We start from the raw sequence: 16,411 nt of genomic DNA on the forward strand, positions 1-16,411 counted from the left end.
GCCTATTTTTTCGGACAAATTCCTTGTGTCTTGTAATTGACAGCCTGTGTCCTTCATCAATTTGTGTTCGAACATCAACCCTGCCAAACTCACTCAAACATAGCGAATGAAAGCCACCAAAACACTACAGAATAACACGCGAGATCGAACGCGACGCAACGGAAGTAGCCCCGAATCAGCACTCAAATCCATCCACTGCACTCTCCCCTCCTCTCTCTGCTAGCATGTGACCTTCACTGTAGCGTAGGTGGGTGTACGCCACGCCTTCCTTTGCGACGTGCCCCGGAAAACGATAATTGACATCAATGCCGCTAGGAGAGCTGTCGTATCCATTGCAACAGACGATGAATTTACGTGGGTAAAAATCGCCTTTTAAAAGACTGTGTGATAGTTATGCGTTATGGTGATTGATAATTACGTGAATACGTCCGTTTTTCTTTAGGGGCTAAGCCCCGGAAGCCCCAAGGAACGAGACGCCACTGCATTTTATGCTCAGGCGGATCTTGAATTTTTATTTCTAGGATAGGCACAAAATAAGCTGCAAGCATGTGTAAAAAGAATGTACATATTTAGAGGACATCGAACCCCCGGTCGTTGTGGCAAGTTTCCGTGACCGGGTTACGCTACTCCTTCGTAGCTCTACAATATCCTCACGATGGTGAGTGGCCATCGGTCACAAACACTGGTCGAAATCTCAGGAGAAAAGTTGTTACGCTTCCCCCAGGAGCGCATCCTGTAGCCGAAGCCCAAAGCATGGTGCCTTAAGGGGAGGAGGTACAGTTACGCAACAATTGTGCATTTATTTCAATATCGCCCGAATGGGCAATGCTATTACACAAACACCATGGACGTATCCAAGAGCATGAATTTCTCTCATTGTTGCAAGTGGAAGCGTTTTATTATCTTTATTATTAAGCTGGACACGATATTTGAAAAATATGAAGAATAAGAATTTTCGGAATATCGTGTATTCCTTATGGGGAATCAACTTCAACATCAATTTACGGCTAATCAAATGGGAGTTTCGACTTTTCTGCTTGGCAATCACTTCTTCAAACTACCCTCTTCCCGTTGATATCATTTTCTATTCCATCGGAAGTTTGATATTCCCAAGAGAACAAATCAAATAATACTTTCATATGCCCAATGCATTTCTCCTTGCCTCCTGGCAGTGTTGCCAAACCTGGTGCGCATAAAAGAGCAAAATTTCACCTTAAATGGAGTTAAAACTGACTTTCAAGGAGCTAAAGTGCTTCCTAGAGTAATGTTAGTTGTCAAAGGGGTGGGGCACTGCTATTACCGTTAACTCTAAATTGATGACAATTTATTCTTAGTTTTCACCATCTAGATCCTGTGCATCACCCATCTCATGGTCGTATGAAATCGAAAATAAAGGATTTCCTGATAACAATATTATGCCAATTTCACATCAACACGGCACTATAAAAAAAAAAAAGTAGCTGGGGATATAAGAGGGGTGAGGCGACACACCCAATATAACAATATCACGTCACATGCAAAAAGTATAATCATGGCAAAGTTGGTCTATGTGGGGCGGAAGCAGTGATTGTATCATAGTGAGGGACGTGGCAGGCGCCCCAGTTCACAGCCAAACGAGTGCACGAAAGAGCCAGATCTGGCTCCAAGAGAGCTAAGTTGGCAACACTCAAAACCCGTGGGAACTGGAAAACAGAAGGAATTCCCTAGTTGGTGCTGAACTTGCTACCTGGATGGAAATCATGGCCGCTTGACGGATTTTGAGGAATAGCCCAAGTTCTAATTGCAACTGGCTGTCCTCGACTGGATTCTGTGGAACAGCCAATTAGGGCGAAGTTTGGCAATGTGAAGATAGATAATCTGTGAGTTTGCCAAAGGAAAGTTTTTTGCCTGTGGTTTCCGAGTGTTTGTTGTTTTCGTTCGCTTCTCGACAAAAGAAATAGTAAGAGAGATGATGTGCATTCGTGTTCAGTTCATTAATATTTAGTTATTTATGCAAAGCGAGATTTGTACGTAACATATGATTAGACGATAATGAAAATCCTTATTATTACAAGTGTATTACATGTTTGATATATTTAATTGAACAAGATATTTTTTTATGAATGAATCCTGCGAATCTCATGTACGAATATGCATACCCGAGTTCATTAAAAAGCTTGTTCAGTACGCATTGATTACAATATTTTCTTTCGAGACGATTTCTAGTCCACACGTTTTAATATTGTTATATCACAATTGTATTTATCCTACAACGTTCTTCAATGGCGCATTGCTCTGCACAACGTCATATCGGAACAAAAGTATACCGACAAATACAGTAACAAGTATGGTGTGAGGCGAAAACTAGCAGATGGTTAGCAACTAGAGCATTCCTACTTCCTCGACCCACTTCTCTTTTCCATCACTCTCACCAAAAAAAGCATAAATTTTACTATACACACACTTACACTATAAAGATGGCTCGTCTGGAGCATGATCACTCATTTCGCTGCCTTCTCTAATAACTCTCCCCCGCCGTTCTCTTACTTCTCCCAGGTATTTCCCCACTTGCTGCCCCGCTTCCTTTATCTTTATTCTGTCCTCTACCACTTCTATCACCTCCCTCCCTGTTAAGTTTTTCATCCATTTGTCCCTTAGGTCACGTGTAGAAGGGCAGTTCGGTAGGATATGCTCGTCCGTCTCCTCCCCATCGCACAAAGAACATATCGTTTCTCCTGCTTCGTTTCTTTCTCTTAGTTGTTTCCATCCCCCTAATCTGAACCATGTCAGCGCGCCTCTTTCATTTTTTCCCACGCCTTGATATATTTCGCTTTCCCCCATTCTCTTACTCTTAGCTGTTCCCTGATGGAGGTCTTTGTTTGGCAGTCTGCTTTTATTTCTTGTCTATGTCCAGTAACCTGTCTCTGATTTGATTTTCTGTTGAGATGCCCCCCCCCCCCCCACCTTTCCTCTCTCTTCCCATACCCAGCCCATTCCGCTATTATATAAGATATTTTTCACTTCCAGACCCCAGCTGTAAACGTTTTCCTTCCTTGTCTGTATTTCCAAACATTGTCCCCTCAGCGTAGTTTGGTCCTCTTGTGATAATCGCATCCAATATTTAACAACCCTCATCCGTGCTTGTACCGTGTCTCTGTTCAGGCCCAATTCCTTGAGGATCCCAAAGTTGGCCGTGCCTCTGCTTACGCCCATTACTCTCTTATAAAATTCGGTTTGTATGCCAATTATTGTGTTGTTCCCCCTTAACCCCCACAGTTCTACTACATAGTTTAATGTACCTAATATTATTGATGAATAGAGGTTTTGAATGACCGGGAAAGGCATTTGAGGTGCCTTATTTATTGTCCTTTGACTTGTTCTATTGCAAATTTTGTTTTAGTTTTTCGTGCTCTTATGTGGTGTGTCCAGCTCCGTCATGGAGAGTGTTGCCCCCAGGTATGTGAAGTTTTTAACCCGCTCGATTAATCCCCCCCCGTATGTCCATATCTCCTGCCTGCTAAATATGTAGCCATTTTTTAAAGCAATGATTTTTTTTAATGTTTACATTCATTTTATATTTGATGCACCTATCATATATGCTATCTATGCCCCTTTGTAGACCCTCTATTGTCTCGTACAAGATGACTATGTCGTCTCGTCTGCATACATAAGGACTGGCATACTATACATGGGATTGAATCCTGTTCCATTTTAATTTCATGTGCTACCCAATCGATGAACAGTGAGAGTAGCACTGGTGATAGCCACTACAATTATGTGTTAGACGGGAAATGTGATTGTAAAACGCATGAACGAGATCAGAACTCCACGTTTTCATATTCTACCACTTAATCCAAGTCCTGAATGGATCCACGAGATTTTCAAAATAGCAAAAATAAGATTTCGACGTAAGAAGTTACAAAACGTAAATTTATTACTAAAATTTCCTCCCTTCTTACAAAGATTTTTCTTGAGGAAAGTGTGTATAAGTCAGTGACGTGCGGTGACGTCGACACTTGGGGTAGCAATCAGTGGCGTGCTCAAGTGGGGGGTTGGTGTGGCTCATACCCCTGCCCCCTTTAGGGCCCAGTATTCCTAAAAATAGAACGTCAATAATTGGAAAAGATTGCAAAATGATGAATGAGTACTAAAAAAAAGTACACGTAACCCCCACCCCCATTTGAAAATAAAAAAATGATTTGATTTACTAAGACAGAGATCCTGGGTTCGAATCTTGGCTTGGCCATGGGTATCCTTTGAGTGTGTCCCTTCATCAATTATATTGTATCATCTTCGCGATTAGCCAAAGTGGCGGAAAAGCGAAGTAAATAAACCAAATCAAGCAACCAATCAATGATTTGACTTGATTTTTGTTACTTAGCGTCGCTTTTTTCTCACATTTGGTTAATTGCGAAGATGTTACGTTAAATTAATGAAGGGACAAACACAAAATACCCATGCCCAGGTAGGGTTTCGAACCCGGAACTCCTGGTGTCCTAGTGCGCTGTGATAACCACTCCCCCACGGTTGGTTGATTTGATATTTCTAGTCCACTTTATGCACAGAAACAAAACTGGTAACAAAACACACTTTTTTGTAGTTTCTTCAATAATATTAATTTGGCTTCTTGAGTTCTGAGATACATTTTTCATTTCAAATTATTTCATTATTCACTGCAGAGTACAACACAGGAACAAGAATGCACGCTCATCAAGGATTCGAATCCCGGCCTGGATTGTTCGAGGTCTCTTCATTAATTTCATCACATCATCCTCATTTTCGCGATAACCAAATGTGGCAGAAAAGCGAAGTAAAATAAACCAAACCAACAACAATATGAATGTGAGATCTCTTGCCCAGATAAATACATCCGTTGGAGGCCAAGAGATTAGTATATTAAAAAAAACACTACTAAAACGAGAGCGAGAGAGAGCCTGGCCAAATATTTGTAATTTACTCATTATATATTCGATATTTGAAAAACAAAAAAATAAAGAAAGCATAACATTATTGTCTGCACATAACACGTTCCCATTTCATAAATAAGAAAACTACATCCCATATTATACATACATATTGTACAACGTGTAAAAGGTTGTGTAAATACAGAGAACATAAGTACTGCAGAAAATTTTCCCTTGAGTTCTTAGAGGATTTACAAAGGAATCGAATGGAAACCAATCCCCTATCTGTCCTATAGGAGATCGACTGGAGGACCTGAAAGCACGGGCTTTCAACCATTTCAGCGGGGGCGAGGGGGCAAGGGAGTTAGAGGCAGAAATCTTCCCTTTTCCTTCGGAAACCCATTTCTGCCTGGAACTGCTAAGGCGGAAGAAGAGCGAGCTAGGCCAGTTTTGTCCGCGAATCACACCGAGGGACGAGAAGCGCGTGAAAAAGAAGGTGTTGCATATGAACTGTGGCTTTAACAAGACAATAAATATTGTGATTTGAAAATAATTAGAGATGTGAGATTGATTAATCTATCTCTGCTAGACTAGCTACTCCTCAGTGCACGTCACTGGTATAAGTTAATAACAAAATAAAGTAACTATGTATTTAAGTATATATAAATATAACAAATATAAAAAATAAAGGAAAAAACAGTTGCGTCGGATTTTCATTCGAAAAGTGGTTCCAGTAGAAGTCTATGCAAAAGTTAAGATGCTAATCGTAATACTCAATTGGCAATCCAACGAACAACGATAGTATTATAATTATTATTATATCATTGTACTTTTCAATTTTATGTGACGGTCTAACTACCCCTACAAAAAAGATTCTGGAGACGCCCATGCCTGAGGGGAGCACCATCCGCCGTCTCTGACCTGACCATGAAAATTTTACCATGCACCCTTTGCGCTCTTCGTTATCTCAGCTGGACGATATTCCAGTTGAACCCGACACGTAATGATAAAATACCCATCACCTTAACAGCAGTTAAAGTGTATGCAAAAACCGTACAGCAGAGAAAGAAACATGCTTTGGGATACAAAGAAAGCTCCTTTTTTATCCAGGTGGAACTTTTTGTAGTTATTGATTCAACGTGTTCTCGCGTGCTTTAGAAGTTTCAGCGACTGTGAAGATATAACGACAACGCGCAAGATAAATGAAATCGAACACTTGCTACCCTTTGGGAAATGCTCGAACACGCGAATCCCTATTTAGGAAGTTGCGCGTATCGATATTCTGTTTGCCAACACACGTACCTTCCGTCATTGTAATAATAATAAAGTAGTTCTGTGGCCGAGAGGTTGTAATACAACGTGTCCACTGAAACGAGATTGTTACAAAGCCAGAAGTGTTCGATCGTGACTACAAAGTTATGGGGGTGGACTCGTCGAACTTAAGTCTCCCTCCAAATGTGCTCAAACCATAGGTGCAAACTTTGGTGGGGCTAGTGGTCAGCTAGTTATTGAACAATGGTGTGAGAAGCAATATAGTCTCATACCTATAGACATAGTTACAATATGAAGGGTTTCCTGGGTGTTTTGTACCTCTTGCTACCAGTCTTTCGAAGGGAGTGTTCTACACTACAAGTTGGATTTCGAGAATGAGGAGATAACTTTGAACCCTTTCTACCCACTGTAATGATGGTCTGTGCCTCTCTCATTTCACATATTACAACATCTATTTAGTGTCGTTGATATGTCGATAGCATGGCTTAGATACGCCGTGAAATGTATGTATTACACGAATGATCGTAAAGAACAATAAACATTGTAAGACATTTTCTGTACTTACCAATATTCCTAGCTTCTTTCGTCTTCGTATTCTTGTTAGAAATGTATTTGAAGATCCAAAAATGGAAGATTCTTCTTTTGCATTAACTGAAATATGTGTTGCAACCGACATGTCCGGTTACGGTAACACAACTGTTCTGTTATACGCAGTACGCACATTTGCAATTCGTATAAAGTCCAAGAGGGGGGTCCTTGATGGGCTATGACAGCCTTTAGCCAGTCGCTTGCTAGGCGAGAGGAACGTTGTAACTAAAACTGCAAGGGGACTAGCCCCGTAAAGAAGAACACACGGACATATATTTAAACACTACCTTTGACTGAACAGGCAGGGGAAGGAAAGACAAGGAATGTTCGTTACCTGGAGTTGTACGGCGATCTCTTCTCCGCTGGTCCTTGGATCGACGTGGTCCTACTCTGTAAGAAAACGGACGAGGGAGCAACTCCGGGCTCCAAACTCTGTACTTTCGTAGACGGATATTCTAAACGATAACTTTAACTTCCGATCGTTCGTTCGCTCCTTTTTCTAAACTTATGATGCCTGTGGAGCTCTCTCGCGATAACCGGATTCAACGTGAACTGAAAACAACTAGAAACGGAGTTCCTTTGTAACTACTTCATCTGACGGAAAACGGAAGACAACCAAGACTGAGATTTCCTCACGCGACCTATTTAAATGAAATTCGAACTATCGGCAGTTACGACGGTTGACTCGATCGCGTCGTTTGGCAACGGCGATTCTGAGGAAGAACGCTGATTCCTGATTTCATTTCTCTAATGCCATGTCAGCGGAGCTTTTCCAACTCCGCTGAAGGACGCTGTCGCGGTGAGCTTTTAAGAAGCTCTTTTCCAATGCTTCAGCGGGACACTTTTTATAACGTGATTAGCTTATTTATTTATGATTCCCGGGTCCTAGGTTCGATTCACGTCTGCGGCATGATACGAATTGTAGCAAGGGCGGCGCCAGAAATATTTTACCGGGTGGGCAGAAGCTGCATATTGTATATATGTCGCTGACTTGTCGAAATTATTGGGGGGGGGCTCTGATCACTGAAATAAATTAATGAATGTCTCACTCTCTCCCTTTTTTAAGTTTTGGCCTCAGTGTTCGGAATATCATAAAAGCCCAGGAATTCCTCAAAAATATCAAAATTTTTATTCACAGTTCTAATGCAGAATATTAATTGTCCACGGATAGATATGTCACATGTTTCGTTAACCATAATAGCAAAATATTTCCGACTTTTAATATCTGCTACCACGGAGAGCAAAACAGATCTCCCTAATATATCAATGATCTCGTTCTGAATGTCATGTGAGAGCCATTTGTAGCCCAAACGTCCCATCCACTACCCTAGTTCATGCACATCGTCTTTTTAAACTCTTTTTGTCAAAATTTTAACAATACTCATAATTCCATACTTAGTATATAGTAATAAGTCATGTGTTTTGCTGTCTCTGGTCATAGCCCCCCCCCAAAGTTGCTGGTTTAGAAGTCTCAGCCCCCCCCCCCCCCCAAATTGAAGGTCTAGAACATTTCAAATGTGTATTTCAAGTTAAGTTCATATGGCACAATTCAGAGTAAACTTTACAAGAGAAGCAAAATAATACATTATATCCTCTTAAGCAAAATTATTAGGGGGGGCTCTGCCCCCACATCGTTAATATTGGGGGGCTCGAGCTCACCATGTCCCATGGAGTCGGCGCCTATGATATATGTATATGTATATCCTCCTCGCTTACACTCCCAATTTCCCTACACATCTTTTCCATTTTCTTTTCATCTTTTCTTCTTTACTCTTTACTGCCTTCTTATATCTTTCTCTCTCAGCTTGTTACCTCTTTCTCCCTTTCACCTTCTCTCGTTCCATTCTTCAAATGTTTCTCTTAACTGACAAACACACACACGTGTGTGTGTTTAGTGTCTTCCATCTTTCTTTTCTAATCTATTCTCGTATCTTGTTCCACTTCTTTGTCTCCGATGGACACAATTATTTCAAGATAAGTGTTTTTGTGTACGCAGCCATAGTTTCTAATCACATTCTTTCCTTCATGTCAAATTAGTGAAATAAATGTGAATCGGTTGCATCACATTTTCCTTCAAGTGCAAAAAATACAAGCCACATACTCATTTTTATATATGTATCCGTCGACAGTGATTGAAAGTGTTATGGTAGACAATGCTGAAGAATTAAATTACTTTCTCGTAATTTAAATGCATGTTCCTGATCATTTAATTTTCATCATATTAGTTTTTGACTCAAACTTGGGGGTTAATGATCACTTTTCTTGGCTTTCAAGGTTATTACAACTGACAAATATCTGAATGTATGTTTGCAGTAACGGCGATCGGGTGCCAAAACTTGGGGGCAAGGACAGTTTACTTTTTTGGTAGAAAAGTCTTAGCATTAAGAGGCCATAGTGCGGATGCAACAAGTGGCATAATGTGGCGGGGGGGAACTTTCCCCCCTTGCTCCACATAATCGCCACCACTGGATATTTGGATTAAAATTAATGTCTTATTGGGAATGTACACACACGCGCGCGAAAAAACAATGCTTTCTTCATTCTGCATAAAGTATCCCAGGGCTTATGAAAGGCTATTTTGACAAGACATCGCCCAAAAGTAATAATAAAGTAACATTGAAAAATCTGTTAAGAATTGAAGAGATTATTTGCTAAGTTGCTATTCGTTTTCTGAAGTTAGTCTTCGTTACTAATGCGGGAGAAGTGATGCACGTATGGTTAGATGAACACATGCACTGAGGTAACAAATAGTTTACGTTTTGTAGAATGTGATTTTGGACACAAGGAATTCATCGGAATTGATCACCATACCCGGTAATTCATCTCTTTTTCACAGGTGACTTGGGTTGTATGGCGCGACCTTTTCGAAAGCGCTCAAATGTCAACTTCTATCCTGCCCAGCACACCCTGGAAACTTTGATCTTGCAGGTGAACGAATCTCTGGCGCCTGGAACCACTGTGGTGGGTTGAATTTTCAGTGTCTGCGTGCATTTGTCTTCGTCCTTCGTCACTTTCACCTAATACCATTGAACCTCATCGTCGCCATTAGCCAAATTAGCAGAAAAGTGACTTCACATACAACAAATCAGTCGACTCAGCAACAACTTACTCTTTCAAAAGTGGAGTTTCATTAGTTCATACCTCTTAGAAAGTTGGGGTGGTAGTTTCAATTTCACAGTGTTTCATTCTTGGATCAAGGCAGCTAACTCCGTGAACAATTACGTTGTTTTCCGAAAGTCTCAAATATTTGTCTCTGGCAATACACCATCTTAAATGTGGTGATAAAATAACACATTTCCTGTAAGTTCTTTTCTGTATGGGCATAACGTTGTCAGCTAATAATTAAGAGGTTCTGTTCTGGCTTCTACTGCCACCTCCCCTGGTGGAAGCACAATGCACACTGGTTCGGACTCCACTTTAAACTGTAGGTTTAGTCTCGATTAGCCTATCTGAGCATAAAAGTGGATTTAAAAACAAACAAACAAAATTTTCTAATGGATACTTCGTGACACTTTTTTTCTTTACTTAATCTGCATCTACAGATTCTGTCGACCTTTTCGGCTGAACCTCTGATGCTTCTAAAGTTTAAACCATTCTCATTGTGATTGATTAGTTCTCTGACGCCCTCAAAACAAAGCTTTCCTACCAACGCCTTTCTTCTTTTAATTCTACGTAAGTTAATCACAAGAAAAATCGCATCATTACGTAACTTATAGTCTATTATCAATTCAATAATTCTGTGGCTTTTTCCAAACCCACATACAGTAACTGTTACATCAAAATTTATACACCTCGGTATTGTAGTGATTATTGTGACTACTGCTTATTAGTATTTATTAGTAGAACGAATACAAAGTTGTTGTTTGTATACCACGTAGATATTTGAATATGACATGTATGTAAAAAATGTAATGAAATAAAGAAAGAAACACTTCTGGAATTTTATTGTAGACCTAATTAAAAAGTCGAAATAAATTATTGTGTTGCTGGAAGAAGCAACGCAAAGATGGAGTTTTTATTTGTTCATTTAGAGATTATTTTAATCATACGCAGGCCAGGATTTATATAGGTGAAGGCCCGAAGCTTACAACACCAAGACCCCACCCCAATCCCCTCCACAGTTTCAGTTATAGCTTTTCGCTAAGCTACATGAGGTGGTTAGTTATACGTATTTCTACATTTTTCATCACATCCGAAGTACCTCATTTTTTCTTTATGCAGTACTTTCCAAGCAGTTTTCCCCAGTGAAGGCCCAGAGCTGCAGCCCTCAAGGTCACCCTAATCCTGATCTCATCTTGACCATACCCTGCATAATTTTGCACCTCCTAAGTCTACTAGCTGCTTCTAATCATAGAAGTAATCAATTGATGACAGTTTATTTTGTTCCAAGTTCTCTAGTAATTCTTCTTGCATTCTAATGACGAAGTTAAGACAGCTTTTTATGGGATGATGATATGTGAACATTTCTAGTATAGATAATATTCATGAGTAAAATATACATGTAATGAATACCAGAATATACTTATTTATTGAAACATTAACATATCCCCAAGTGTATGTAGTTTGTGAATTTGATTGGGTGGGCACAGGATTTTTTGGGTGGGCGCTTGCCCACCCCTGTCGCTGTCCCTGAATTGTAGTAGCATCACAGAGTGCTAAATGGTAATACTTATGGTCGAAATGTTTAATCTAGTACTCTTTTTCATTACACTTTAAAAGAATATCCCATGAAAAACTTACACATCGTACTTCGCAGCAAGTGACAGTAGTTTTCATCTGCTTATAGTGAGCACTAAATTCAGAACAGTGTTGGCAGAATATGAATGTTTAAAAAAATTCAAGGTGCTCTGAACACACAGGTGTATTAGGAAAGAGAACAACAGGTGCATATGGCAGGATGATTATTTAATAACTACGAACCATGATTTACTTGATTTTTGTTATTTATCGTAGCTTTTCTCCACTTTTAGCTAACCGTAAGGATGAACTGGTGGTGTAGTGGTAATCATGGATGCCCGGAAAGAAGGGACGGGGGCTCGGTCCCCTTGGATATTAAATTGTTTCACACATATAATGTCATTTCAGTCACAGTAGTTTATGCTGATTATTATAAGAGCGTTGCAGGAATATAACTTCAGATTAAAGTAGTGATTCTTGTGGGGAGGAAATATGCTTAGTTCCCCACCCCAGGAAAATATCATGTGAACGTCGATGGTGGTAACAATGTTGACTTGTAATCAAGGGGATTAATCCTGCATGGAAGGATATTGCACATGTGTTCTGTGGTTCCGGTCCTGGCTAGCCTATTCTGAGTAGAATTAAACTGATGATAAACGTCTATGATTAAACCATAAGAGAGAGCGATAGCTCAATTCATCGATATATGTATATTTAGATTGTCATGCATGAATATCACTTTGTTTTATGCATGGGTTCAAATTGAAACAAAACCTCTGTACCAGCACTGGTACAATGGAAACTGCAATGGACAAGTTGCTTAGTACTCCCTCAGTCCCATAATTATTGTCCGGTACACCATTGTTTGTTGTCTCATAATAATTGTCCGATATTCAAACTGACATTGGTGTATACAGAAGAAGAACATGAAAGAAGGGAATGAGTCATACAACTTTACTACTCAAGGAACAAATTGTGTTTTCCATCTGCCTCTTCGTCTGTCATTTCCGAACTATCATTTTGGCATACCAGACTATAATTATGGGACAGAGGGAGTATTAATTTATGCATCCCACTGTGCATTGAGATGCATGTACGTGGATATAAATTTCTAAGTTTCATATGGCAGATGGGACAAGGCAAAATTTTTTGGACTTCTTCCCAGCAATTTCTAATAGGTTGAAGTGATCATAAGATTATTATTATCTTCTTTCTTTAGCATTTGTCAATATTGGTAGGTAAGTTTACCCCCCCCCCCCACACACATCTGACTTTTGTGCCATAACAAAGTGGGTGTGTGCGCTCATATTCGCATCAACTATTCTACAGCAACATTAATACACAGCTAATACATTCAGAAGTTGTAATTTGAAGGGTAAATTAGCCATGGCAAATGATAAGGAACTATATTCCCTAGGTTTTTGTACATTTCTGTAACACCTACCGGATTTGAAAGTCAAATTATTTTGCAATACAAGTATTATACACAAACATTCTCACATTTTTCAATGTACAAAAAATTCTAATGGTTCTTCTTTTACTTTCAGACCAATATTCCGATGCTTGCTTCAACCACTTCACGTATTCCAAATGCGATTTAGGTGCCCAAAGGCAGAATTGCTGCTGATCAAAAGTGATTTACTGACGATAGAAAATGTTTCAAAAATTGGAATAGTGTTTATAATTGTCAGCCTGGTCCTTTCACTTATATTCACAGTTCTTGTCCCAGAAAATGAGGATCTATGGGAATTTACAAGTACTAATGTCCCAATTAAAATAATACCCAGTGCTGAGACTGCAATTGTAGTAAACTGGCAAAACTTTTCAAAGGACGAAGTGAACCATATGTCAGAATTGGGCCGTAGGCTCCTTCTGTGGGTACAAGTACCAGAAAACAGGACAGCACAGGTAGAATTGGAAAGCAGGAGGGTAGACAAGTTATTTAAAATTTTGGTATGGAAACACGGGTCTATTCTCGATCGCAGGCATATTCTTTGGTACGGCAAAAAAAGACATGAACCCTTCCATTTATGCTCCGTTAACAATTGTCAACTTGCATATGAAGATGGAGACATTCAATCAGCACATGCGGTTGTGATCCATATGCACAGAACCAAGGGACCACACACTCTACCAAAATGGCGAAGGCCTAAGCAAATCTGGATAATGCTGACCGATGAGAGCCCCGAGCACATGTTCACAGAGACTGACGAATACACCCTGAAGGATTACAATGGTCTTTTCAACTGGACCATGACTTACAGGATGGATTCAGACATTCCAGTGCCTTACGGACGGACACTGCCATTGCTTGGGGACCAAAGTCGAAACATTACCAAGAATTATGCCAATCAAAAGAGTAAATTGGCAAGCATGTTGATTTCCGATTGTGCAGAACATAATGGTCGCCTTAGGTACGTTCGTGAACTGCAAAAACACATTCCTGTGGACATCTATGGAAGATGTGGAACATTAAACTGTCCCGGGTACATGCTGGTCGACTGTGAGCCACTGAATGACTACAAGTTCTACTTGGCGTTTGAGAACAGCAACTGCAGAGAATACATCACTGAAAAACTTTGGTGGAATTCTTTCTGGAGAGAAGCCGTGCCGGTAGTTATGGGACCAGATAAGAAAGACTACGAGAAAATGCTCCCCCCAAAATCTTTCATTCACGTAGACGACTTCGATACTCCAGAACAACTTGCAAACTTTCTAAGCTATTTGAACAAAAATGACTCGGAGTATAATGAATACTTTCGCTGGAAGAAAGACTTTGAAATACTGAACGAACATGGATATTTCAGGACACCTGTATTTCATTACTGCCGCATATGTGAAGCGCTGAACTATAATGACCCGTCTCCTAAAGTATATGAGCATTTAGAGGAATTCTGGAATGAGCGAAAAGATTGCCATGAGCGCAAATGGAAGCAGTCCAGCAAGGATTGAACATACCTATGTATGTACACATCAGTGTGTGTGCGCATTGTAAAGTGTTGTGCTCTTATATGAAACAAATATTGTATTTAATGTTACAATAATTGTTAAATCTTTGTACACCATATTATCATGCCTTGTTGACCAGTGTCATGGTGTGTATGTAGTGTACACAAATAAACACCACTGAAGTTTTGTGATGTGTGCAAGCCCTCTTTATGCACTACCAGTCCAGAAAGTCAATAAAAAGTAAAGAAATCAACATGTAAATCAAGAAATTATATTTTTCGTCAAGAATTTTTCTATCACAATGACTGATTGCTTAAGTTTATTTTTAATTCGATTTTCTGCTCGTTTGGCTAATCATGAAGATAAGTTAGTGGTGAGATAAGATGGCACGAGCCCCATAGATGATTATCTTGGGTGCGAGTACAGGCGCCAGAGCCTCACTAGTCTGCCAAATGCAGACAAATGTGTTTACCTTATATTTATTCTGCAAAATATCCACCATCCGCTTCTACAACCTTCTCCCATCTTTGTACAGTGGAATCCATGAGTATTACCTTGCAAATTGTCCATCATCATATTCGTACACTTTATTTGACCAAATAAGAACTTCAGGAATTAAAAGAAAAATCAAAACAAACTGTTGACAACTTCTGCCCTAGCATACATAAATATCCATCGCTTAAAAACACATAGAATGTAATAGAAAAAATAATGAAAATAGTCATGGACAATTTGTACGGTAATACTCATGGATTCCACTGTACAAGCCTGTAGATGCCATGTTTGAAAAAGTCTTTGTGTAGGGCCGCAAAAAACTTCGCCACCGCGTTTTCAACCTCCTCGCGAGTTTGGAAATGTCGATTGCGCATATGGTTGTCCATAGACAAAAAAAGATGATAGTCTGATTGAGTAATGTCGGGTGAATACGCTGGATGTGGCAGAAGTTCCCAGCCGAGAGAAGAAATCACCTCCAGGGTCATCTTTGCTGTATGCGGTTTAGCGTTGTCTTGGTGGAAAAGAACACGCTTCCTATTCACTAATGCAGGTTGTTTTTTTGCAAGCTGTTCGGCCACTCTTTGCAATTGCGCGGAGTACACCTCTTTGTTGATGGTTTTACCACTTTCCAAGAACTCATAATGCACAATTCCAGTCGTAGTCCACCAGACACACCACATCACCTTCCGCTGATGAAGAGCAGGTTTTGGTGTCATTTGACGATAGCCAATGGTATGAGTGTTTCTTGTTATCGTACATTACCCACTTTTCATCACACGTCAAAATGCGGTCGAAAATTGGACAGTTGTTGTTCCTAGTGAGCAAGGAAGCGCAAATGTTCAGTCGTTGGAGACGGTTCGCAGCAGTCAGCTTGTGCAGGACCCACTTACTCAGTTTCCATGATTTGCCAAGCTCATGCAAGTGCACACGAATTGTTTCAGCACTTACCGCAAATCGTTGAGAGAGTTCTTGACACGTTTGACGTGAATCCTCTTCAATTGCTGCCTTCAGTTGGTCCACATCGAGAGATTTCGGTCTGCCCGATCGAGGTTTGTCTGCCAGTGTCTCATCGCCACTCGAGAAGGTCTGAAACCACTTTTGCGCTGTTCGTTCACTAACTGTACATTCTCCAAACGCTGCACATATTTTTCTTGCTGCACCCGCTCCTTTTGTGCCCAACTTGTACTCATACAGTAAACACGCCCTGATTACTGCATTCGACACAGCCATGGTTCACTGCGAATACTTGCTCCTGAACTATCGACTGCGACCTGTTATCTACGTTAGCCGACGTGCCAAGGAATGAGCTTTACGCCAATCACACATACATGTACCCCTGGTGGCTGAACTGCGTACTACCCCACGAAAACTACGGGCAGTTGTAAAAACCGCATGAACTTCCTTGGTTCCCTGGTAGAATTGTATCGAGTCGTGTTTGAAATTTCTTCATCTTTGTGTAAACATATTAAATAAAGTAATGTGTCCATTCGACATCAAGGATGAAGTCTGAAGCATTAATTTTTTCATCCATTAACAGATAAAGCATG

At 40.2% G+C, this 16,411-nt stretch overlaps 1 protein-coding gene and 1 pseudogene across 4 annotated transcripts in view; one reads left to right on the plus strand and one right to left on the minus strand.

The window, feature by feature from the left end:
- The window catches only part of LOC145978081 (4-galactosyl-N-acetylglucosaminide 3-alpha-L-fucosyltransferase FUT6-like), a 58,462-nt gene extending 43,641 nt beyond the window's left edge, over nucleotides 1–14,821 (plus strand). For all 4 annotated transcript variants that reach the window (XM_083110499.1, XM_083110502.1, XM_083110500.1 and 1 more), the window contains exon 3: nucleotides 12,968–14,821. In XM_083110499.1, coding sequence (XP_082966625.1) covers nucleotides 12,968–14,372 — 1,405 coding nt within the window. In that variant the 3' untranslated portion in view covers nucleotides 14,373–14,821. The remainder of the gene's footprint in view (nucleotides 1–12,967) is intronic.
- Nucleotides 14,822–15,500: 679 nt separating this feature from the next.
- Nucleotides 15,501–16,094, minus strand: LOC145978205 (histone-lysine N-methyltransferase SETMAR pseudogene; annotated as a pseudogene).
- Between the last annotated feature and the right edge of the window lie 317 nt (nucleotides 16,095–16,411).

The sequence above is a fragment of the Lepisma saccharinum genome, chromosome 24, assembly GCF_977018435.1.
Source record: "Lepisma saccharinum chromosome 24, izLepSacc3.1, whole genome shotgun sequence".
NCBI classification, from domain to species: Eukaryota; Metazoa; Arthropoda; class Insecta; order Zygentoma; family Lepismatidae; genus Lepisma; species Lepisma saccharinum.